Source organism: Abramis brama (assembly GCF_963993115.1).
Source record: "Abramis brama genome assembly, chromosome: 4".
Lineage (NCBI taxonomy): Eukaryota > Metazoa > Chordata > Actinopteri > Cypriniformes > Leuciscidae > Abramis > Abramis brama.
Window position 1 is genome coordinate 46255958 of NC_139966.1, and position 27430 is coordinate 46283387.

General features: G+C 38.7%; 2 protein-coding genes across 3 annotated transcripts in view; one reads left to right on the forward strand and one right to left on the reverse strand.

Moving 5' to 3' along the window:
• Positions 1-5407, reverse strand: part of LOC311081318 (uncharacterized protein) — a 67781-nt gene extending 62374 nt beyond the window's left edge. Inside the window, exons 1-2 of the mRNA XM_084111830.1 lie at positions 5279-5407; positions 4980-5189 (exon numbers count right to left, since the gene is read on the reverse strand). The gene's annotated coding sequence lies outside the window, so the exon portion shown is untranslated. The remainder of the gene's footprint in view (positions 1-4979; positions 5190-5278) is intronic.
• On the forward strand, positions 3937-27419 carry prickle1b (prickle homolog 1b). 2 transcript variants are annotated; one of them, XM_084111819.1, is made up of 8 exons: positions 3937-4166; positions 19966-20148; positions 21827-21940; positions 22481-22615; positions 23458-23661; positions 23748-23934; positions 24913-25758; positions 25849-27419. In XM_084111819.1, the coding sequence occupies exons 2-8, from the start codon at positions 19978-19980 to the stop codon at positions 26778-26780; spliced, it is 2589 nt and encodes an 862-aa protein (XP_083967945.1). In that variant the 5' UTR covers positions 3937-4166; positions 19966-19977; the 3' UTR covers positions 26781-27419. The 2 variants fall into 2 exon arrangements, with proteins under 2 accessions (XP_083967945.1, XP_083967944.1); XM_084111818.1 differs by lacking the exon at positions 3937-4166 and adding an exon at positions 17324-17720.
• The last annotated feature ends 11 nt before the right edge of the window (positions 27420-27430 follow it).

Below are 27430 nucleotides of genomic sequence, written 5' to 3' on the forward strand. Positions count from 1 at the left end.
CTGGATCCTGCACCAAGAGTCTAATTAAGGTTAGATTGGAAGTGAACTCAGTAGGAATGAACTGAAGCATCAAGACTCCTAAAAGGGATTAAGGAGGAACAAGAATACAATGACTTTCCTTCACAGGTCTGACAAAAATAACAAATGGCAGGAGCAGTCGAGTCCATGTATGTGTGTGTGTGTGTGTGTTTTTCAAGACCCCTAAACATATTTGGCACACAACTCATCCTGTACCAGAAACAACAGTGCAAAATTTCAAATCGGATTTTCACATGGTGGATGGTAAAATGAGAAAAATAATCCAATGTCTAGCAACCACCCAGAACACCCTAGCAAGTTCATATGCAAACACACAGTGTCAGAAAATGTCAAAATATAGATATTTCACAGCCACATGAGTGAAATTAATTACACAAAAGAGAACATCACATTAAACATTTGTTTGGAATAGAAAGTAGGACATTTCAGCTGACTCAGACTGCGTATAGAGCAATGTGTTTTGCCCAGAGTAATAAGAGACCCTCTCTGCACATCAACAGGCTCTTTGTTTTGGTCAAAGGGCAGAGTTTAAGTGTGTGGGGTACACAGAAAGCAGGGTGCATAACTAGTGCTGGTCTGACTTATGAGTTAACACCCCCTCCCACCCCCTTAATGAAACATTAATGACTACTAGCCATGCATTCTTGCCAGGGGCTGAACATGCAGGGAAGAAATGAAAAGAATCCATTGGGTTTAGTTTTACAGAGACATGAGTCATCTGAAAAGTCTATAAACCTACTGACCCTCTCACATGCAACAAAATGGATTACTGGGTCACAACCCAAACCTCAGACTATCGATTCGACAACAGCGTGAAGGAGTGATTTCCCCCAAATCATCACGCATATAACGTATAACTCATGTGCTACATGATATGTCATGGCTATTTGAGTAGATCTGTTTCTGAAATTCTAACACTCTTAATGTAATTAGATCACTTGCTACTTTTGGCAGGGTCAGATTCTTCATTAGATTGATTAAGTGTGGCACATGTGTAGTTTCACTGGCTTTGAAGCCATCTTAAACCACCTTTGAAGCAACAAGGACACAGAAATCGATGTCATGTCAGTTCAGAAAGCAACCCCTGACCTGCAGCATTTAGAAAACAACATATCTGTGATTTGATCTGTCCTGATGTTGGGTTTGACAGTGTTCTACTACTAAGGGTCAATGATGTGACACTCGTTTTGTCTTCTCTATTAGTATATTCATAAATACATTAAAAAACAATTAATTTGCATATACACGCAGCATGTTTTTAAATTATGATTTAAAAGTATTCTAATTAATCAAAAATGTCAGGGTGATATAATTGTCTTAATATCATCATGAAGAAAAAGGCCTCATTAAACCTCTAGTAATTGAGCATGAAATGTTATGTTTTGTTCTTAAAAATGAATATTTTAGCAAAACTGCTTCACAACTTATTAAACTTTTGTCTGCCAAATCAAAGTCATGTTTAAGAAGTCATTAGTTTCCCACTAAGATGCAGGGGGAAAAAAACAAAACAAAACAAAACAAGAAATGATATAATATAATATAATATAATATAATATAATATAATATAATATAATATAATATAATATAATATAATATAATATAATATAATATAATAATAGATGGTCAAGGGCAATAAGACTCAAGAAATATCAGATAATTTGACCTTTTCATAAAAAAGCAAGGTTAGTTCAGGATGTAAATGTCATGTGGCGTTACTTTATGAATGAATAATTCATGATATTTGCAACAAAAAAACTATTTACCTTCATAAAATGTATTTATTTTATATATTTAAATCCATTTACTGTATATATTTATATAGTACACTACTTAAAGGTATAGTTCACCCAAATATGAAAATTTTGTCATCATTTACTCTCATGTTGTTCCAAACCTGTATGAGTTTCTTTCTTCTGTTAAACACAAAAGAAGATACAGTATTTTAAAGAATGTCAGTAACCAGACAGTTGACAGCAGCCACTGACTTCCATAATATTCAATTTAATTTGGGGGGGAACCCTACTTTTGAAAAAAAGTGTAATTTATTGTATTTATTTATTTTACCTTTTTTCTTAATTGTTAATTACACCACATTACATTTTTAGAGTTATTAAAAAAATATAAAAAAATCTTGAAAATGAAAATAAAAGTTTTTCGAAATCAACATGAATTAAAAGAGAACATATTGGCACATGTTTTAAACTAGACTTTTCTTGGACAATCTTATATGGCACTGAGCCACACACATCTGCGTTCGTGAAGCACAAAATGGCAGTTAGGGACAAACTGACCCCTCACTCTTAGTCAGATGTGTGCTCTGCCGAGTTAATCTGCACTTCCTTTCGCTCCCAGCATGTGTATAGTCTTACCTTTTATGCCCCACTGTAAATAGGATTAGTGTTTCAGTTGTCTGTGGGATACATAAAGGCCTAAAGCGCTGTCAGGGGTCCTTGTCTATGAAGAGCAGGTGGAGAGAGGAAAAAGAGATAGGGAGAGAAAACGATCTTCAAGCTGACTCTACGTTTCCAATTATGGGAGGTGTGCACAGTATGTGTGTCAGTGTGCAGAGTTAAGATGAATAGGGGAGATAAGCCTCTGAGATTAAAATGTATGGTAGAAAGGGGTTTCTGTTGTCATTGTGTATGTGTGTTGGGGGCAGCCCTGTGAATTAGGTCAGGGGCCCAGGCCGTCTGCTGTCAAGAGCTGCGGAGCCGGTTCTGTCAAGGTGTCAGAAAAGTGATGTTTCTGTACTCTAAAGCTGTAAAGTGAACGTCTCAGCGCAAACACACACAGTAACAAGGTACTGATGGACAGGACAGACGAGACTGTTAGCTGAAGAAACTCAGCTGGGGTAGCATTAACCTGTCAACATTCCAGTTAATGCATTGAACTAATTGCACTTTGAGTCAGGAATTATTGATGTGCAATAACTATTTGATTGATATGAATCAAAGATCTGTCACTTATTTTAAATCTTCAATCAAACACGGTATAGGGTGGAGGGTAAGTGCCCTTGAGCGAGCCACTTCACTTCGGGGAGCCTCAAGAGTGCAGTAAATCTCTCTCCCTGCCTCCCTATTTTTCTCAGACATTCACAGTGCCAAAGAACTGGGGTGTTTTTTGCCCTGAAAATATGGTGCTTCAAGACTTGTCGCATCAGGTTTGATGCCAATGACATGAAGTGTTATTGGTTCACGCATGTCTTGTCATTGAAATCAGTACTGGTGCGGTGCGTGTTGACATTTGAATATACACAGGTGCACATGATATTTGAGAGCTACTGATGCTTTTTGTTTGTGGACTATTGTCATTTTTGGGGGAAATGCAACAGACAAAATGTTGCTTTCTCGATAAATAAATATGGAATAACAATACAAAACATCAAGAACTGTATCACTGCACAAATCTTAAAGTAAAGTGAACCTATAGGGAATTTTTAAAGCAAAATAAATGTTTAATTCCAGCTCTTACTCTATTTATAGTATAAAATATTCTTGTCATTTTTCTTAAAATACATAAAATTAGGTGTTGCTACTGTTAAAAACTAAAGTGTATTGTATAAATGGACTTTAGAAACAACTATTAAAATATTGTCAAAGAGATTTTTATTTATGATCATTTATGGATGTAGCCTATTTATAGTACAAATAAAGCATATTTTAGTGTCCCTAGAACATAATTAGATTATATGTGAACGGGTTAAGATTCGGATTTCGCCTATATATCGCACCAATCAAAGCGCATTCATTCGTCCGATGATGTTTAATTTATTTTGGACCCCACAGTAAGAGAGAGGAGAAGCAAGAATGTGAGTGTGTGGAAGGATTGGTTGGGCCGCGCGTCTCAGCCAATCAGCGCAGAGTATCGCTCATGTCATTTCAGCGCACTGAACACACTGGCTCTTTAACTGACTGCATACTGCATGTTTACTCATCGCAGCTGGGATTCAAACTCGCTTTCTGCGTCTCCACTATGCTGACCCGTTGGTTTGCGCTATTTGGATACTGAACAGCTCCACGTCCTCTACAAAGACCACTGTTTACTTTCTGTCATCTGGACTCGAGCAAATGACACCAGTTGTGAATATTTTCTAACAGCAACGGAATAAATCAGCACATTTCGTCCCCGTAAGTATGCTTGTGCATTCTGTATGCCCTTAAAATAGGTTGATTTGTTTTGTTTAAAATGTTACGGGGTCGTAAATATCGATTTCTAGTATTATAACGTGCAAAAACACGGAAAAATCAGAAACAATCTTTTTTCAGATGCGTATGCTAGGGAATAAATGGGAACTAATGCGTGAACTAATAGCTATACGAACTTTGTGTGCGCGTGTGGGTCAGTGAAAAATAAAAAGATAATGATGAAAATGCTAAATATTTAAGTTAGGTTCTTCAAAAATGTAATCGTTTTATTCATGATGGTTTTAAAGAAGCGTTATTTAAAAATAACAATTTGACATTTTCACACAATTACGGGGATCTAAAGTGGCCCGCTCTGTTTTATGTATTTTCCCCACACTAATACAAATAGGCTCTCTGCATGTTGGTTTTACACTGACCTGACTTTGTTTTTAAAGTATTAATATTGTCTGGCAAACCAAAGTTGCTTCACTTTTAAATAAATAAATAAATAAATAATAGGCACAAAAAAAAAAAAAAAAAATCATTTTCATTCAGAATTCAGAAATTGAAAACATTTTTGTATGCATGATATTTAAAAATATGTAGCCTATTTATTTGTATTGCCTAACAAAATAAATGTAAGGTTAGAGAGAAAATATGAGCCACTGACCCATGGTCGCTTTAAAAACGCCCGTCTGACTGAATGAACACAAATAAATCTGGATGTAACGTTAACGTTAATTGCAATTATGTGATAAGGAACTCATGGACGTGTGTAACATAACTTAAACTGTAGTAACACAGCACTTTACCTACCAACTAGTGCGTAAAGACGCTCGGTGGGTTACAGCATATGGATGTCTATAGTGTGAAGCCCTGCGTGTCTCCAGATGTGTGTGTACACACACTCAGCTGTTCCTTGTCACTCAGGTCACTACCGGCATTAAAGTGTCTCTCTTTCCTGTCAATCAGGGTGCCGTTTGTCTCCTGACCTGTAGCTCACGAATCCATGACCCAGAGACTCACCTTTTCCATAATAAAAAGAAAAGAATGCTGTTAGTTGTTAAATACTAGCCGTTGGGGACCATTTCCATATAAGGCAAAAGAGACTTTACCTTCGCGGTTCTCTGTTGAAAGATTTGTTTGAGCGCGAATTTGCCTGAATGACGCACATAGTTTTACTACACCTTTCGTAAGAGCATTATTTTGATAAAATATACTCTTAAACCCCATAATATCCGTCTGTATCTTATTTTTTTGAACGTGAGCGAGTTTGCTGTAACGTTAGGCCTACATTAGGTGTTGGTGTGGTGTCCCCTAGCGGTTGCTCTGCTTGTGCAGATTTGGCCTGAGTGACGATGTCCTAGTGTCCGTTGTTCAAAAACCGTTGCTCAGCAACAGTTACGAAGAAAAAACATTATTTACAACATTTATTGGCTAACTTATTAAAACAAAATTATCAATTTCATAAACCTAGTGCACCCCAGATATATTTTATCCTATAGGAATGTTTAACCCGAAAATAAAAACTCATTTAGGCTAATCACCCTCATGCTGCATGGTGTGTGAGTGATAGGCAGAATGACAGCATTGCATCAACGAAAATTAATGATGAAAGTACATTTTTGTCACATGTAAAAATCTCTTCTTTTTTTTTTTAAACTGTCATAACAGTTGTATAACTCACATAACAGTGAGTAAAATGCCAGAATTAGGTCTTTTTAAAGCAGTGCCTGGTATTTTAAAAGAGACTCCATCTGGGAGTGAATGACAAACCAGTTAAACTAGACCCCTGGGGCTTCTCAGGTGACTTAAATGGAAGTGGCAGATTTCCAAATGTGGCACCGAACAGGGATCTGAGTTTGTTATGTAAAGACTCGGTTAATTGATGAACCATTACGACCACATGTGAAGCTCGGATTCAGCTGACGGTACTAGAGTGTGATGTAGTGTGTCCTCATGGGTTGGTCTAAATATCTCTCAGATGTGTTTGAAGTTGTTGTCAAAACGAGTACAAGAAATCAGGATTGTATTGAGAAAAAGCCATAAACAATTTAGACAGTGAGTGGATATGTGAATTTCCATGTGGTTAAAGATAGGAAAATCCTGTAAATGTTTGTAAAATTGCATGTTTTGGAAATAAACAAAACAAAAGCAGCATTATTTAAACTTTTAAAGTTTGGGTTAGTTAAGCTAGAGCCGTGTTTGGAATTTATATGATAAATAAATTTGTCTAGTATGTGAAATAGAGGGATATTTGTGTGAGAACAAGTCTGTGTGTGTGAGTGTAGCTACTAGAACGACAGAAGGAATGATTCTAACCCCAGATCCCAGCCCACAGGATATGCTCTGAGGAGTGCTTGTATATGTATCTGTGTTGATTTACTAGCGGTGAGCAGAGGAGGTTCACAGTGCCCTGTTTATGCTGGGAGGCCCTGACGTGTGCTCACCTATGCAAATCACCCCACACCTCAAACACATTTGGCAGCTTTCTATCTCTTCTGTTGCCCGGCCTGTGAATGCTGCCAAGCATGGAGAGGGGGACAGAGACAAGCTTCTCTTTAGTTGAGCTGAAAGAGTCAAACAGTCAGGTCCTGATACAGGCCAGCTGGTATTTAAACTAGCAACTTTAGACAACAGATATTTCCTCAGATAGCAACGAGAACAACATCCCAGTGAAGCCAAATAGTCTAAAGCAATGCAAGTCAATGCTAGTAGCTGTTTGATTTAATATATATGATGCGATTTTGGTCTTTGGTGCCAGCTTAATCATATCGACAGTAAACAAAGAGAGTGGGAAATTATTAGCAAATCACGCAAGCCAAATTTAAACTTGGATCACCCATAAGCACCACAGCTCAAAAAGTAGGAGGACATGGTGCTCATTGCCAAGTCATGACTCTGACATAATTGTTTTCTATTATATATATATATATATACTACCGATCAAAAGTTTGGGGTCAGTCAAGGTTTTTCTTTTTCTTTCTTTTTTAAGAAAAAAAAAAAAAATCAACATTAAATCAATCAAAGGTGAAATAATTATTTTGTAACAATGTACAAGTCTACTCTGATTCAAGTCAATTCTTTCCATTCGTCAAAGAATCCTGAAAAAAATGCATTGTGGTTTCCACAAAAACAGCAGCACAACTGTTTTCAGCATTGATGTTTCTTGAGCAGCAAATCAGCATATTAATGATTTCTGAAGGATAAGTAATGGCTTCTCACATTTTAAAATATATTAAAACAATTATTTTAAATTGCAATAATATTTCACAATATTAGTTTTTACTGTATTTTTGATCAAATAAATGCCACCTTAAAAAAATTAAAAAACTATTTTATTTTATAAAACTACCGACCCCAAACTATTGAACAGTAGTGTTGCAAACAGCACAAACCCTATTGTAAGCTACGGAAAGTTGATCAAATGTGAGCGCATAAAAACTGAGAAAATGGAAATTACCCGCCATGACTGACAGCTTGTAGGTCAATGCACTTGTCTGGCTCACTGTGGGAGATGCTTGAGTTGTTTCTAATTATTCGGTGCCTGAAAATGAAACACAAATGTCTGGCCTTGGCTCACTCATGAAACCACATCATATTCACGGGTTCTTCATGTATCACATCCACGTGTTGGGGAACAGCGGGTCTATATTAAAACGTCAAATCGGCACAATCCAACTTGAAGGAATACACAAGGGAAGAGACAAAAATTGGGCTATGAGTATGAGGTAAGAACAAGTCAATCTTTTGCAAAGCCAATAGATAAGTGTAATTTATTTGATCATTTTTCTTCCTTCTTGTTTAGTTTTTTGTAAATGCAAGTGAGAGCAAGTTGATTTGGCACCGCAGTAATTACCCACAACAAGCCGTATCAGAGCAGGAGATTAAAGGCAGGTAATGATTTGGCTCAGTCAGACAGACGGTTGCCGGCAGTTGCCTTATAATCAGAGTGTGAGGATGAGACAAGGTAAACATGTACGGCAGACGATCAGCAGCCAGCCGCTTCTGACAGCATGGAGATAAGGGCATCTCAACTGCTGAGGAGATGATCCTGACAGCTGAAAGGCGGCATGTTGCCTGAATTACAGTTGTTTGGATTGAGAAGTAGCATAGATCAATGCTTCCGCCGGCATGATAACCGATTTGCGTTGTGATTAAATATACATTTACATCACAACTACAAGAGCAGTTCTGTGTGATATTTCAAATGCAGATTTCGTGGTGTGTGCGCAAATGGATTTCCCGCTTAATTCCTCCTCTGATTACTCTCATGTGAATGGTCACATTTCCAGGCCTTAAAAAGCCAATGCTGATTCAATCAGGACATGCCTTTTTAAGTACATGTAAACTTCTTTTTTTTTACCTTTCCTTCTCTCTCATGCACATTTGATGTCTCTTGATCTCAGAATATTCTTCCTTACTAAAATAAAATAGGTGAAATATTCTATCAGAGCCATGGCTATGTGCTCCGATACATTCAGCCATGGTGTAAACATGGGTGACATGAATTCAAATTTGACTGCAACATTTGCCATTACTGTCCATCCTATCATTTCATATTGCATAGTGTTCTGAATGCAAAAACAAATCATTAAAACCATTATCTAATAAGTGGAAGCAATTTTGAGCAATTGGAAAAATCAAGGAATTTCATTGGTCAAAAGGTGTAGAGAAACAAAGAGTGTATGAACAACTTACTTAATATGCAGCGACGCCTATAAGTATTTGAACATCAAAAACAAAAGATAAACATTTCAACGTTGAGATACTGTAATGGCTTTTTCCGCATAGCGTGGGATGGAAGACATGCTCATAAATTTTCTGTGGTTTACTAATGAATGCTTGGGGCTTTCCAGCACACTGCAACCAAACAGAGATTTTATTGTGTGCTTGTTTGGCTAGTAAAGGTATGGGGGTTTAATAGCTAGCATAAGTAACAAGTTGTAAAGAATCATCCTGTGTGCTATGAATGAACCCCGGAAACCAGACCGTTTGCTTTTCTATGAAAAGAAAAACGTCAGGACAAGATTCATTATCTAAACACATTCAGCTGTGAAATGCAACATGCAAAGGCTTGTTTTGGAGTCTCATCCTTTCTGCTTCATGGTTTTCATGCCATGAAGCTGCTGAAATTCACACTGTAACTTATGTGTGCGCATGTGTGCTGTTTACTTCTCTGAGAAACCCAGAATACCCCAAAGGGCCACTGACATCTGTTTGGAGACAGAGGGCTTTACCTTTCAATAACACTTGTTGCTCCTCAGAGAGACTTGATGAAGACCATTATGCATTGTACTCCCATGAACCATATCTTCAATGCCTAATGAGCTTAAATGTATTTCTCTCTCTCTCTCTCTGCATATTCATTTAAACAGATCTCACAACATATCATAAATAAGATGACGATATACAGACCAAAGTAGAACAAATTATGATATCAGTGTCTTTGCAGCACCAAAGATGTGGCGTATCTCTTTACAATAACTACATGCCCACAAAAAAGATTAGGCTATGGAGGAAGTAAAGCTTCAGCCCAGGTTTAAGGAACAGAATAGCATTATTTTGTCAGAGGGGCCCCTGACACAGACAGGCATTATGTGAGGATTACTATATCATCCTATGGTGTTGAATTACATATCATCACTGCCACCCCAATGCGGCACTATTCTAACAGGTATAAATAGCCTTGCAGTGAAAGTAAAGTACAGTCTTGTTGGTCAAAAAGTAGGGTTGGTGATTAGCACCAGGCTTGTCATGTTACTACCAGTTGATGGATTATGTGAAACAGACTGGATTGTATAACAGCGTATGTGTGTTTTTAGCCCAAACAATCAACCTGCCCTGGGGGTCTAGTGTCATCACGGTTGCATTCTCCCCTATTCGGTTTTCTGGCTTGCATTTCCCTGCTGAGAGAGGAGTAATTACCTTCCAAATGGGGATGATGCAAGATAACATTCACAGTTGCACAATTTATCATCAGGATGACTTAGGTCTGTGTTTGGCACTCTCAAAGTGGTGTGTAGGTGGCCTCCGCTACGTCCCCATATCGCTTTCTAACACTTGACCAAATGTGCCAAAAATAGCAGAATAGCTAACTTCAGCAGATGAACATAATGGATACTCTTGGTTCAATTTAAGATTTTAGGACCACAAATGCCATTTGAGATTTAACGTCATGATACAACTGAAGTAGTGACAGATCTTTTCCTCCGTACACTCTTAAAATAAAGGTTGTTTACTGGCATCTATGGTTCCATGAAGAACCTTTAACATTTATCGAAACTTTCCATTCCACAAAAGTCTCTTTATAGGTGGAAAAGGGTTCTTTAGACTTTCAAAATACTAAGGTCTATCTACTATCTATAAGATACTACTATCTTCTATATGGCATCACGCTGAGAAATTAGATGGAGGCGGATCGAAATGTAAGCTTGCAGTAAATTGTAAGAAAAAGGCAGGTTTTAAGCCGACAACATGATTGGAGAAGTCCTGCATATATCACCAGAGAAAAGTCTGTCAGCTCACCAACATCAAGTTATGACATTTTGATAAAAAATTTGAAGCCAACTTTAAGCCATTCTGTGTGACAAATGGCATAATGTAAACTAAAATAAAATGCTACACAGTCAAAGTATACGGCAAAAGCTATGCATTTGTTTAAAAATTATGACTTAATTCAAAGTCAGTTCACTCGGCAGCCATCTTGGAAATGCCCCTACTTCCAGTTATGCAAGTACAGCTCTTATCTATTCGAGTAAAGACCAACATTTTTAAAACTGTTTGTATTTAATAACTCATTTCAAATCTGCACAAAACTTGCAAAAATTAGCATTTTTCAGGTTTGTCAAACTAACACACATTCAAACGTAAACAGACATTGGCTCCTTTAATTGTGAGGTCGGACCATTCTATTAAAAATTTGGCTGTTATTATAACTGTAAAACAAGACCACAGCTGAGCGTTGCGATTTGTGAAAGTAATACTATTTTGTAGTATAGATGACTAGCCAAAAGATCGAGTGACTGAAGTGATCATTAAAACTCATTAACAAAAGTTGTTTACTTAGAGGCAGAGCCTGCAAATCTCCCAACATTAGCTAGATTTGCTTCGCTGTTTTTGTTACAGCCACATGAGTGTAAACTGACGTAAGACTGTGAGGTTCGTCAACCACATTAAGTCAATGATCTCTTCATCAGCACCTGGTTAAACGGCATGCCAGGATCCTGAGCCAGGAAAAACAGACTAATGAACTAGCAAAACATATCAGGCTCATTGCTTCAACATGTTGCAGTGTATCCTCGCTAATAAAAACAAATCGCACGGACTTGTACCTCTCCTTGTGATTCCTGTCTGTTGTGCTTCCTCTGTGTGTCGACCTGGGAGTAAATTCTCTTTAATAATCGCAGTCAGCAGCATTAGGAGCAGATGTTCTGTGTTCGTTTGGTATGAGGCAAATGATTGTAATTAGGAGATGTAGAGGTAAGGGGCCGTTGCGCTCAGTGGAAACCCGGTCGAGTTTGAGGAGGGTTGTAGTTGGGCTGGGTGGTCTTCAGCTCTCTACATGAGGCCCTCAAGACATTTTTTAGACCACCTCTAATTATACATGATTTTGTGGTTTCAGGACTTTAAAAATGTCTTCTCATTACTAGTAATGAATGCACATATGTACAACATATTATACATTTACAAATTAAAAATTGCTGGCTGTCAGACACAAGCCCTGGTGGCCATTGCACGCACGCCTTCTATGCAGTCGATTTGATTTGGTCTTATATTTCTTTCACACTTGCACATGTCATTTCTCAATCGCATTCCCATCAAAATCTCCCTGTGTGAACCTTACACTGTAAAAAAATATTTGATCAATAATTTATGACCTTTTTACATTGCTTTAACTCGTTAAAATAAGTTAATGAGTTATTCAAGATTCAACAGATTTTTAAGTCAGTTTAATATAATTTAAGTTGAAATGACAAACAACCAAGTTGATTGTACTTAAAAATGTATGGCAGCAACTTTTTTTTAACAGTCCAGACTGATATCTCAATCCATATGGTGTCATGAGGCAAAAAATCTTTATAATCTTAAAAATAAGCTAAATTATCTTTATGCAAAAAATATTATATAACTTCAAAGCAAACTGTTTTTTTTTATTAAATGAGACCTGGGTATTATTGTAGCAAACAATAAAACAAAATTGATGGTTTTGTGCATGCCTTTTATGTCATTGTTGAACTTATGTGTATATCTTCTGCAGGTAAGCCCACCTGTGTCTGGAGAGGTTAGCGTGACCTCTCCTTTTTTAAAGTGGAATGTATCAGTTAACAATATCAAATTAGGCAGGCAGGATAGGGCGCAGAGGCCAGTAATAAAACAAGGTCCATTATGAACTAAATGCATGCACACACGCAGCTGGATCCCTGTAGATGAGAAGACACGCTCTGCATATATCATCATTACTATAATCTTCTCCACATTATACTGTATACTTTTATAATGCAGTCACACCTAAATGCAATTACAGTATTTTAAAGTCTTAATTACAGTATTTTACAGTCAACAAAGGTTCAGGTCAGGATTTCCAAACTGAATGGACATGTTCATTCATCCACAAGAGGACACAATCTATCTTTTTAGCCCAGAGGACTCGTTCTTTTCAGTCTAGTGCAATACATATAATTTATGTGGCAATCATCTTGAATAATGTTGTTTTTACTGTACTACGGCATGAGAACTATCAATACTGGCTTATGTAACAATACGCTATAAATCCCCATGGGATTAGCATAGGAAGGCAATGTTTTTTTTTATTCTGAGACCTTTATGTACTTGTTAATTGTTTGAAATGGTGGCTGATTTCTAAAGGTTTTAAATGAGCTTGTGTGAAGTCCTTTAAAAAAAAAAAAGCTCTTTATCACACAATGTGTCTCTACACATTATAGCGTGTCTGTAATGCCGGCTAATCTGACCTTCTTTTCACTTAAAATCTATTCAGGAACACGACTGACGCCTTTTTATTAGGCTTCACAACCTCGTGAAGGTGTCTTGCAAATATTTATTGCCGTGCTATAAAGTTTTGGCACACATAAGTTTGCCGTTTTCTTTTATGGCCCTATATCTCACACCAGCTTGTGTCTTTTTACTCTTCCGTGACTCTGAATATTAACAGAGCAGTGAGAAAAGCACTTGCTAAAGCATTGCTGATGGATGCGAGTCTTTGACTGGCAGCAATGGTGAGACTTTAATCACTTTAAGCAGACTTCAATGTCTGTAAAGCAGTTTAAAGGTGTGAATCAAGTCAATTCAAATTCAGACTTCAGGAGTCAGTTCAGTGTGCTAAATGTGAATGGGCTGATAATGGGTGTGAATTAGGACTTTGTGATTGGAGGGAAAGTAAATGCTTGTTGATCTGCACTGTGTAGAAAATGGCGAGGACAGCCATTGGAGATATCAATGAACGTTTGAAATGGAGATGCTTAGGATTAAGTTTTGTGACTATGTTTTACGGATTATCTGAGATAATTTTTTGCTGATTCTTTTGTAAATGATTTTAACCTGCCTTACTGCCAGGTTTTTGCAATGTTTTAGACCACCTAAATAGCACATAAGTTTGTCAAGGAAGTGAATGTATACCTATCTAGTTTCAACGTGCACAGAGACGGAGCGCAGAAATGACCTGAATGTGGTTTTAAATACCTATGCCATAGTTGAACTGATACGAGATACCATTGGAAGGCATAAAAACTTTCCACATTTTCATACTAAAAATCTTTTTATTAATTCAAATCTTTTTTAAATAATATTGGAATTATGGAAAATCTTGGTAAAAAAAATTGGTAACACTTTACTTAAAGCCTTTATATACTGCTTTATAAAACGATTTTTAATGCATTAATTATGCCTTATAATGCACTGTATGGCCTCATGAATAATTGTAACAACAGTTATAATATATTATTATTCTTATCTAATCATTGAACACACCTTTAGAACGTGTAATGAACTGAAACAGATGACAAAAACAATTTCAGAAACAGCAAATATTATAATGCATTTTAACTTTGGTTTATGTAACTTAACTTTATGAAAAGATACAATGCATATTAACATACATTATGAATACCTTTATAATGCATTATACATAAGGGCTTTAAGTAAAGTGCTACCAAAAGGGTATACAAGCTAAAATAATAATCCCTAAATCATTGTTGAAAAAACGAATAATATAAAAATGTATATTTTTGGCTGAAGTCGAACTTTCTTATTTGTTGCTCACATCTTTTCTCCTTTACTTTCTTTCAGCAATTTAGCGCACAAACCATGCGTAACCAGGCCACTTGCATAATGAATATTAATGACAGTATGTGATGTTCACCCTAAATGTTTAAAAACAGATGTTAGTAAGTGTTCATCCCATTGCTAAATTAACCATTTGGCAGAGGCATCTGCTTGATCTTAAAATCATCATTTTACACAACTGACTACATTTCTGTTCGTCATAATGCAAGTACATGGCAAAAATGCTCAGACAGGGAAAATATGTCAGAGCGAGTCTGAGTCAATTCTCAGCTTTGCCCTGAAAGAGCATTCGATGCGTCATCGCTTCCTCCTTCGTAATCTTCAGTGTTACTAAAATTACAATGACTGATCTAAAGTGGCATTCGAGAGACTGACTGCAGTTGTCAGGTGTAAACTGTCCTACATCAGAGACACTCTGATGTGTTGTCCTGACAGTGTGAATTAAAACAAAGACGCCGTGAGACACTCTGATTCGGTCGTTATCAAATCAATAGTGCAATCACCATCCTACAGAGGCAGCGATAAAAATAAATAAATAAGAAAAAACAGGTTATCAAAAATGAATGATCAAAGCCTGAATGCAGAGAAAAGAGATTATTGTTTAATCCAAAAACCCTAGCTTGGCATTCAACACTTTATTTTTACACAAACATGACCTTATGTGCTTACAAATGTTGGTTTTTGCAGTAATTGGAGCAGCTGCGTGTGAGCAATTGTGCCATGTTCCATTAGTTTGATGCCTTGTCATTAACATGGGAAGGAAAGAGCGAATCTAAAGACTTGGAGAGATGAGCAGAGGGAGCAGGGTGTGTGCGGGGGTCATGGGTCACTGAAAAAAAGTGTCATTAGTTAGGTAGCACTGACATGTGAATGCAGCAGGGCAGCATCCATTCTTAAACACTTGTCAATTGGTGTGGCAATGAGGTGAAATATGCGTTATCGCTTATAATGGCTTGCCAGGGGATGGTCGGGCCATTTTACAATAGGAAGAGGAGGATGTGAACATCGTGTTTCGCAAGTAGCTTCCCTTTCCTTTAAGATAGCACAGAGGTAACTGTGCAGGGTTTTGGGGTAATAGACAGCAACTTAAGCTTTCTAAGGAAGCAGGAAGGGTTGTGCTCTCCCATCCTTCACATACACTACAAACACATTGAAGAACCTGCTCCAGGAAATGATGGGAACATTGTCTGCTAATTGCGGTTTCTTTCTGTCTACATCTGGACAAACAGTTGCAGTAATGTGTCATTTCTTTAGATAAACAAGGTTATTACCCAGTTCTTCACCCGGTTTTATATTTCGCTTTTGCTAAGAATCGCCATGGCATTTTCTGCCATTTCAGTGGTGTTCCTGATAAACATCTTAAGCAGGGAAAAGGGTTTCTAACAAAGGTTATCTTGATAGGTAAGTGGTTCTTCATAGTTTTTGCCAAAAACCAAAGAGGAATCCATCTTGGTTTGTTTGTTCTCTCATTGCTATCTTATCTTGCTGTCTAAAACGACCTCTCACATTTGGAAGATGCTCAAGTTCTTCACGGTGACTTGAAATTTAACTGGGATGATTTGGCAATTGTTCAGCAATTTCACACAGGCTTAATGTGGCATTTCAACTGGATCTTGATGAAGTAGCTATGACCAAACAAAGATGCATGTGAAGATGGTCCAGCTTTTGTGTTTTGCAAGCAAAAACAGCACATTTATCACAAGATGCTTAGCCACAGTGGCATCTTGGAGCTTATGCTGCAATCCTTAAAATGGTTAGATGTTAGCATTATGAGAATAAATACAACCCTAAAACTTATTGATTATACTTGTTAACCATTATTCTTAAAGCTTCTTGAGAGAAGACGACTTCTCAGTGGTTTTTCCTTTGTGAGATTCCAGATTTGGAAAGGAATCAACACAATAAGGTCATTGTATTCAACTGAAGTGTGGAGGTGAGAGATGGCCATTGGGGCCATAGTCACTGTCAACACACTGAGCTCAGTCTGAAGGAATGAAGAGGAGGGGGATATTGAGCTTATGGAAATGCCTTGGAACTTGTGAGAAGTGACTCACAAGTAGGGTTGGGAACCAACCCGCATTACCGTTTATGTCTAATATGAGAACAAATGATTCTGAATTGATTCTTTTTAGTGAATTAACTAAATACAGAGCAACCAGTGCAGTCTGATTCCCTAAAGAATAACCCTGAGTCAGTTCTTTTTAGTGAATCAAACACAAATAACTGCAAAAACTAAATGTAAAAACGTAGTTACATTTAGATTATTGGTTTTGTCAGTATTAATAAAATTATTATGAATTTATTAAAAAAAAATACTAAAAGAACAGTTAAGGAGCCAGAATTGGTCACACTAAAATTGAAATTATTTGATCATTTACTCATCCTCATGTCATTCCAAACCTTTATGACTTACTTTCTTCTGCAGAACACAAAAAAATTAGAATTTGAAAAATGTTGTTGTAAGTAAATGGGGTCTAATGTTGTGTTGGACCCAGTGACTTTCATTGTAAGTAGGCCTACAAAAATATTCTTCAAAATATCTTCTTTTGTGTTCTACAGAAGAAAGATAGCCATTCAGGTTTGGAACGATGTGAGGATGAACGCCTCAATTCTGGACACAAATGCATAAATTATTGTAACAAATGCTTACTTGAAATGCAGGTAATGTTATATGATTCATTATACCATTCCAATTTCTGATTCTGTGAGGTTAACATATTTCCTGAGCACACTCCATTCTTCCTTGACATGCCAAATGTAGCTAAAATAACAGGAACTCTTGGCCATTGGTGGAAAACAACAAGCACTTGATGCAACATTCAATGCCAAATGAACTCCTCCAGGATGTACTTGACTTTGAATGCTTAGGGACTAAACAAATGGCTCTGTGGATTGAAGAGAGTTTGTTGTGGGATGTGGACAGCTCTCTTACAGCAGGAATGTGGATGAAGGTTGTTTGGGGTGGGGGTGGATTTCAGTTTGAAGTATAGGGGGAGGGCTTAAATGTGAAGGGGGCTGTCCCGGGGCTGGCTCTGACTACAAGGAGACATGCTACTTGGCACACACATCGATACATTCATTTCAGCGTTTTGAGAAACACAGGACACAACTGAATTCTCACCGACTATCTAAGCTACAAATTTTCAGGGGAATTTAGATGGAATTTACCTGGTAGACATGCTTGTTGGACTGTTCCTCTGCAACTTGCACTAACTGGAGGCTTTTCCTGAGTGCTGCAGGATGCATTACACACAGGTAAGATGCTTCTCGAAATGCAATCAAGTCTAAACTAGTCTCATACTGTAAATATGAAACTCTAGACTTTGCAGTACATACAGTCACACAATAAGACTGATTGGGTGAGAAGTATTTGATGACAGACAGAAAGCAGCAGTTAAAATAACATGTTATGATCATATGCAGTTTTGGCATAAAAAATGGTAAAAAAATGGGATGTGAAAGAGGATGACAAGTGCACTTGGAATATATCAGGCCCCATTTACATCTGATGTTAAGATTAATTTTGGTGGACAGCTCTGAGATTCAATAATTCATAGGTAGCTAGTCGGAACTGTAAAATTCAGGGAAATTTGGGATGATTTTTTTACATTATCAAAATGCAGTTACCCTTTTTAATACTGCAGATTAATTTCCATTTTCTTTGAACTTTGCTGAATTTATGGGAAAGGAAAGTCTAACAGTCAATGGCATTGTACAGTCATTGTACACTGTACATCATTGCCATTGACTGTTTGACTCTGAAGAAGACGCATGGGCGTCGAAACGTTAGTCGTTTTGCACCAATAAAAATCACTTAAAACGTGTGTGCTCCGGTCCTGCTCCTTGGTCCTAGCTAGACCTTGGGTCTCCTCTTTTGGTTACATGCAGGTATAATTGAGCTACAGTGGTTTTTAGCTTGGTGGCCAAGAATACATGAAGCAATAAATATAAAACAATATTTGAAAGATTAAATGCATGTTGCACATCATCAATTTTATATCCCAGACCTGACAACAGAGGCACTGTGAAGCCCAGGCTTGTTGAATCTTAGCCTCAGGTGGAATGGTTGTAATCCAAACCTCAGTTAATCCTGACACCAGTCTTTGTTTATTTTATAAGTGTTTCATATTTGACACGGTAAAACCCGGTCAGCGCTCACTCCCCTGTCTGAGGTGCCCGTCAGATCAGTGGCGTACATCTGGAGTGTGTTTATATTTCTCTACCGTTGTGACTTTTTAAAAATGACCTCTCTTCAAATGTACTTTCCTCCTATGCATGTTTCTTTGAAAACAGGGCAGGGTAGAAAGTTCTGTTTTTGTTTTTGCCACAAAGACACACATTGTGTCGGTGCCAGAGAGTGACAAGGTGTAACGTGAGTGCTTGTGTATGTTGGCCCTGGAAGCCACAGCAGGCATTTCCTACACTGCAAGAATTTTTTTAAGAAAGCTGGCAGAGAAAGTTCCAAGGGTTTGATGTAGGCTATATAAATTTAATCACACACAAACACAAATATATAATCATAAAATCCTAGTCTACTCTTTTACTCATTGCTTAGTTTGAAGGAGCCATATATAGTGCTGCATGGCCGTATCTGATCGTTCATTCCCATTCAGGTGTGGTAATTGTGGTGAAAGGTTACTGGACACTATTGTGAGAAGTTAATTTGCATTTGACTGGGGTCATAGAAGGTGAGCTGGATTGTGATTGAGGCAATCCAAATTACATTTCCCATTGAGAGAACAGGGAAAAGTGTTATCTGTAAGATACCCCTATCGATGCATCTTCGTATTGCAAATCTATTATCTTTGCTTCGTATCGTATAAATATGCAGAATAACAGGTAACTTACAACATGCACAAGATCAGAAACCATCTAAACTTATAAAACTTACTGGACAATGAAGACCTAAGATAAAACATTCATAATCTATCACATAATGGGCTAAGGGTACATAGGACTTTCCCGGTGACTCGGGGCAAACTGAGAGGGGGATCATCAAACTCCAACCTCAACCCAAACAAGGGCGTTCACACACTATACGGACTCATTTGCAATTCAAAACATTTGAAGTAGGAGTGTTCTTTTCAACACCTAGGGACCAAAGGCATTTTATCTGACAGAAAATACTCTGAAGTGCTTAAGCATCAAGATAAAGAAGGCCTGGAGAAAGAGCCACGAGTGTTTAATCCTGCTTCATGTACACATTGACATCTTATCTGCAAGCTTAAGTCTTGGCCTGAAAGGCAATACTCTGACATTTCAAAGCACAACATCCCCATCGTTTTAAATATCTGGCAACTCTGAAGGCCCAGATAGATAAAGGAAACCCCACAATGGGTAGCAGCACTGGAAGTCGCTCACCATCTTGATTTTAAGATGTTCTGAGAACATTCTTCCACAAAGGATAATGCATATTTCATAAAACAGATTCAGCTGTAAACTTTGGGTATAACCCAATTTAATCTTTAAAAACTAATACCTATTTTTATTATCTGAACAGTGCCCCCATCTGATGAGTCTTGAAACTACATCAGGGATCTGGCCCATTACTCGGGCACCGGACATGAACTCAAGGGGAGCCAAAGTGGCACTTGGGTTTCAGAGGAGTTCAACCTCTGATGACGACTCTGGATGCGCTTTGGAGGAGTACACATGGGTTCCTCCTGGACTACGACCAGAGCAGGTAAACCTTGAGCCTCATATCTCCTTATTTGTGTAGATTTCTCATCAAAGTTGAGGGCAGGCAGCCATAACAAGTAAAAAGCATATCACATTGTTTATAATTCTAATTATCTGCAGACATCCAGTCAGGAAGAAACGGTCTCTCCCTTTCTGACTCTACAGAAAGGGTCTTTAAATCAGATTCTCAGCCAATTTAGGCTTTTGATATAAAACCAGCCAGTCAAGCTATTGAAGTTTGATGGCTGCCTTCACACTTGGGTATGAGATTTTCAAGAGGATCTGAGCTTGTACGTGAGGTTTAGGCAGTGCATTCATCCTCAGTGTTTCATCTATCCTGAGACAAAGCAACACATGACCTTGCAGGGAGCCAACAGCTCTTAATGAATCTATTCTTTGACATGTGCAAAGTCTGGCAAGCTTTCTAAGTGGAAACTGGACACTCTCAACCTTGATATTGTGCACACATGCAACCTACAGTATATCTGACTGACAGCGTGTTGATGGGCAGCACAAAGCCAGCTGAAAGTAGCCGAAATTTTTTAAAGGGCAGAGAACTGACGTGAGTACTAGGAAAATTAGGGAGAGAAAATATTTACATGTTGAAAAGTCAAGCATTTTCCTTAGAAAAGAAATGGCATGTTGAGGAACAAGAATATGTGGTAATTGGTTTGAATCTTCCCTGCGGTGCACAAACTGTTGCAGGCATTTAATTTCCCCAAAGAAAGGAGTCTCTTAATGACAAAGTGAAGTCATTAATGGCCAAATGCTTAAACAAACTACTGAGATGATCTGGCATTAAAAGTAATAGCCTTGTTTTCAAAATTACATTTTAGTCATTGTTATTCCAAGTTAACTACTGAATTAGATCAAGTTACCATACAGAACTTTATTGTAAAGTCTTTCCATTTTAAACATATTTCCACTCTCAAAGGTATGCTCCTCAGTGTGTTGGTTCAAGCACCAGTCCCAACAAAACAGCCATTTAGATAACCTACTTTCTTGCCCTGCTGTATGCAGTAAGCAAACAGAACTGAGCCTGTACCGAGGGGCTAGCTGGCACTTTCCTGACACAAGGCAATACACAAATACACACAGAACCAACGAGGGTGGAGGTAGGACTAGAGTGAAAGAAGGTCTGCAGTGAAGTTGAATGTGTTTTTCTAACACCCACCTTCTCCTCGTTTTTCAAAACGTAAAGTGGGAGGCCTGACATCCTCATGAAAGCTCTTCCCCCAGTTCTGTGAAAGGCACTGCAATGAGCTTAAAAAAAAAAAAAGTAACTTGAAGGCAAAAACATTCCTGAGAATTTAGGGCAATTTGTATGACAGCTCTCCATATCAAATCCCACTCATATCCCATATAGACCCAACCCCACAGTTACAGAAATAACAATCTGCCTTCATCTAGATAGTAACACTTAAACACAAGGAACATTCCAGCAGACGTACTGCCCCATAAATATTCTTCAGGGTCGCCACTGACAGACACCACTGTTTAAACGCTTTATCCCAGTCAATGATATACCCACTTCCCCCTTGTTGGGGGAGACAATCGGGAGAAGCCTGTATGACAGGTTGAATGATGTAGCACCAATTGAGGCTGGTGTCTCATTTCAGCTTTCAGCTGTTGAAAGCAAACCCTAATCCTCTCACTCTCTGTGTGCCTTCTTTCCCCATCAGGTTCAGATCTACTTTTCTTGCCTGCCAGAGGAGAAGGTGCCATATGTCAACAGTCCTGGAGAAAAACACAGGATCAGACAACTACTCTATCAGCTGCCACCACATGACAATGAGGTATGAGGGAAAAAAGAGAACAATGAAAGTGACAGAGAAGACATTTATGCTGCTAGAATACACAACAGCTTTACTAGAGGACTTTATGATCTTGCAGATAAATGTTCATACAAATCCTTTTCGAGTTTGCATATAAAGATGTTTTAGTGGTATGCATCACAGAGAGACATCTTTCTCCTTTACACTAGCAGCAATAAAATGTTTTATGGTGCTTGCTGTAAGACCTGGAACTGTTTACTTTAGCAAATTCCTGGCATGACTGTGGGTTACAGATCTAAAAAGCTCTTCACGTGTGGCATCATTGTTTACCCCCCTGCAGGGCCCAACAGAGCAAATTATTTGTCTTTTGTCATTTTGTATGAGTTCCACAAGTCTGTTGTAAACTCTTTGATTTGTGTACTTTTCAACTTAGCCCCAGAAAAGTGGGAAAATCGAAACAACTTTGGCTTCAAGCCTTTGATAAAACTTACTGCAGCTATTCATCTGTTCTTCATTTAGGCACACAAACATTTTTTTTTTTATACCTTTGCTTCAACACAGATCCGATACTGCCAGTCCCTCAGTGATGAGGAGAGACGAGAACTCCACATGTTCAGCATTCAGAGGAAAAAAGAGGCACTCGGGAGGGGAACCCCAAAACTGCTTCCCAGAGCCCTGCAGCACATTTGTGAGCATGTATGTATAAATATTCCTGCTCTTTTTCCCACAAAGTTAAAGGTAGTGCACAAAAGAGGCCACATTCAAACTCCTAAAGGTCATTTGATTAACTGCCACACTTGGAAGATCTGTAGTTGTTTCTGTGACCATTAATTCTGGCCATATCAAGTTTACTTTGATGGTTTCTGCTTCATGCTACATTCCCTTGGAAGCAATGTTGACTTGTCATGGCAAATCAGACAACTTGGAATCATGCAAATGGTCCAATTATGGCCTAAAGGCAACCAAAGCACAGAGAAAATTCATGGAAAAGATTAAGTATTACAACACACAGTCTTTGGCCGAAGACCATCTCCTTCAGGGGCTGGAGTTAGCACATGAGAGCCAGTGCAGAGGGTTGTTTCCTGTTGAGAAGACTATAAACACAAACCAAAAAAGTCTAGCATCATAATACCTCAGAAAAACAGATGTATTCCTTCACCACAAATTGCCACACACGACATTGCAGAGCAGTGCTAATCTCGGGTCTCTGGTTTCCGTTGCCGAAAAAATTTGCGGGACACTCAACACCCCTGTTTCCAAGGCCAACGGCCATGTAGTAATAATGGGAAGCAGCTGTGAAATTAATACTTTGGCAAAAGTACTTATAAAAAGACTCATGATCATGCATTTGGCCATGCTCAGTTGGTCTTTAGAGGACCATTTCAACAGATATGGGGGTCCATTTTAATTAAAACTTAAAGTCTTATAAAGAAAGAAATATGAAGAGTAAGATCCAATACAATGTAAGATGACTTTGTATGACTAAAGCAGTCATATGTCAGCCCTTGATTCTCATAAAATCTTACTTTGAATTGCAGTGCAAAGAGAACATCAAGGGTGGAGAGATGGCAGTGTTTGCTTCACGAGCAGGCCCCAGCCTGTGCTGGCACCCAGCATGCTTTACTTGCTCCACCTGTCATGAACTTATGGTAGACCTAATCTATTTCTACCACAATGGCAAAATCTACTGTGGTAGACATCATGCAGAGCTTCTGAAGCCACGGTGTTCAGCTTGTGATGAGGTGAGGATATAAATCCTTTTCTAAAGAGCCAATACACAAAGAAAGAATTGGCCAAGAAGAATTTCAAAATTGTTCTCTCTTCACAGATAATCTTTGCTGATGAGTGTACTGAAGCTGAGGGACGTCACTGGCACATGAAACATTTCTCTTGCTTTGAGTGCGAGACTATTTTAGGAGGACAGAGATACATCATGAAGGATGGCCGACCTTTCTGTTGTGGATGCTTTGAGTCCCTGTATGCAGAGTACTGCGAGGCCTGTGGGGAGAATATTGGTGAGTTACCTCCGTAAGAACTGAACTTGTATGGCAGGAATGTCCATACCTGCACCTGGAGGGCCACTTTCTTGCAGAGTTTAGCTCCAATCCAGTCTAACATACCTGCTAGAACAGGGGTTTTCAAACTATGGGTTGCAACCCATTTGTGGGACGCAGAGTGGGAAAAGGTGGGTTGTGCAAAGTCACTTGGCTAAATTTACACTTCAGTGAATGAGTGACACACACACACACACACACACACACTCACTGTGCTGTGTTCTGCATGAGACTGCATGAGACACATGGAAATTCAAATGTCACGAAAGGCCCATTTCTTGCGTCCTTTTGAGGTCTGAGGTGTGAAAGACCAGTGCTGCAACGTTACATGACACTTTAAGGGCTCCCTGTAGTTTTCTGCCAAAATAAAAGCTTGATGGTTTAGTCAATGTCTGTAAATGAAGAAATTAAAATGTAAATTTTAGTATTGAAACATTACAGTTTTACTATAAAATACAATTATTTTTATTAAATACTTGATTTCTGTATTTAGTACAGTACTACAATACAGTACTATTGGAGCACCCCATTTTTTTTTCATTTCTTTTGCCATGTCGGTGTAAATCAGTTGAGGCAGCAGACTGAAACTACTCAGTTATTCTTCTCATTATTTCAACATAGGCATAGGCTGCTATTTTTATGGGTTATTATAATTTTTGATAATGTACCATAAGTCTTTTATCCCTCCGGTGAGTTTTGAGATGGATTATACTTGAATAGGTGAGTCCTGGAATAGAAACATTTGGGAACCCCTGTGCTAGAAAGTATCGAGTAATTCTGAAGACCTTGATTAGCCGGTTCAAGTTTGTTTAATTAGAGTTGGAGCAAACCTCTGCAGGAAGATAGCCCTCCAGGTGCAGGATTGGACACCTATGTTGTATGTTTATCTGGTTGAAACAGTACTGCATTTCTCACTTTTATAAATTTTCTTTTATTCAGGTGTCGACCATGCTCAAATGACATATGAGGGTGTACACTGGCATGCTACTGACAAATGCTTCTGTTGTGCCCAATGCAAAACTTCCCTGCTGGGCTGTCCCTTCCTTCCAAAAGAGGGCCGGATCTACTGCTCTAAGGACTGTAGCCTAGGTGAGGATGTCCATGCTTCTGACTCTTCAGATTCAGCCTTTCAGTCCGCCAGATCACGGGAATCTAGGCGTAGCATACGCATGGGCAAGAGTAGTCGCCCTACAGAGCAGTGCCAGCAGACAAAACTCTATTCCGCAACAGATTGCAGGACCTCTAGTTTCTGTGGTGACAACACAGAGACTATGTGTAATCAGTTGGAGAGAATCAACTTGGCAGAGGACAACTACTGGAGAGACCGGGATGAACAGGAAGCCCCTGAGGACTCTGTGGAAGATTGGGCTGAGCATGAGGACTATATGACTCAGCTGCTCCTGAAATTTGGAGACCGTGGTGTCATCCACATGGAGGACACCAGGTCAGCTGAGCCATGGATGACGAAAGACTCTGAGACCAACAGGACCAAACCAGAGATGAAGATCAGCGGCCACAATTTGTCAAGTAAGAAGCACCACACCGATATGTATTGGGCCCAGTCTCAGGATGGACTTGGAGACTCTGCCTATGGTAGTCACCCTGGCCCAGCTAGTGCTAGAAAGATTCAAGAGCTGGAGATGGATCAGGGAGCAGTGCCTGGATTCTGGTCTGAGCCTAGGCAATGGTATGAAGACTCACTGGAGTGCATTACAAGTGAACTCCGGAAGGCAGAACACAACATTGGAGATTCTATGGATTCTCTAGCTCTCTCAAATATTACAGGTAGGAACATCTTCAAACAGTCTCTATCAGAGTCATGCATTTCTTGTCCCTTCTTAAATGAATCAATTACTCATATCTTTAATTTCTCAGGAGCTTCAGTGGATGGAGAGAGAGAAGACAGACCGACGATCTACTCCCTCCAAAACATGAAAGAGCAGGAGAGAGAGATGGAAGAGTGTGATAACATTAGTAACATGGGCACACTTAACTCCTCAATGCTCCACAGAAGTGCTAATTCATTGAGGAGTTTAAACTCTGAGCTGGACCGTGATGAGACACTGGAACAAGGAGGGAGAGAAGACAGGGAAGAAGAGGACAGAATTCCACCTTATTTTGGAGAGGAACTACCCTCTCCTCTGCATCTTCCAGTGCTGAGAAGGACCAAGTCTCAATCTCAGACCCAATCCAGACCTCAGCAAGTGAAGTTCTCTGATGATGTTATGGATAGAGGATATTATGGCGGACTAGGCTTAAGGCAACCACCAATGAGTGAGAGGACCCACAGACGGACCTACCACATGGAGGAGGAAACACAGAGACGTCCTGCTAACAGACATCATCACAAACGCAGACAGGGCCGGAAAACACGTTCAGAAAATGCCTTGCACCTGCCTTCCAAAAATCGGGGTAAATTGCATGTTGTGCCTCAGGTAATTGGCTCAAGCATACCAGAACCCAGGAATGGTATTCTTCTAAATCACTCGGCACACAGTCAGCACCCTTATCATCAAACCACATCAGACTTTGCACAGCAGGGCATGGTGAGAAAAGACCACTTCCAAGACTTTTGCGATGATGATGATGATGATGACGACTGGTGTTCGACATGCTCCTCTTCATCTTCAGAGTCTGAGGAGGAGGGGTTCTTTCTTGGCCAGCCAATTCCTAAGCCCCGATCCCAAAGCTTTCATTATTATACAGAGGACTATCCAACTCGCGTGACTGCTTTAACACCTCCTTTTGAATCACGGACCAAACTGAAAAAGAAAGGTCACAAGGGCAAAAACTGCATAATTTCTTAGACTTGAGACTTAAAGCATGCCTATTGTTGCCGCTGGAACATAAACATGACTGATCCTAAAGAAGCTGGACAACAAAACTTTTTTTCTTGCGTTTTAAGTTGTCTTTACAGTTGCAGAGTGTCAGTTGTGTTGCTGGTATATGAACAATGAAAGCAACATGTAATATTTCCTTGTACATTGTATAGCAAAAGCATTATTCCCAAAAGCAAAATTACTGGGTAGCATGTAGACTAACTGAATAATTATTTAATAGTGCACGCAATGTATATTTGTTAAATTAAGATTGGAATACTGATATTTTTATATCCAAATGTTAAATGATTAATTACAATTCCCGGCCTCAGAATTTTTTTTTATTTTATGATTATTAATGAACAAAATTGAGGTCTGCCATTTTTTTGACCAGGGGTTTGCAAATGCAAAATATATATGCACTATTCAAGTTTGATGGTCTCATTACATTACTCTGCAGGTGTAATAACTGCACCCTTAAACATTTCTCTGTCCACAATTTGCTTATGCGCTTAAACAGTGTTGGGGTAATCTTCCCTCTACTATGTACATTTCACCACAGGTAACCATAATATCCCTTTTTAACATTAAGATGTCAATAAAATAATTCAAGAGAGATTTAATACATTCCCTTGCAA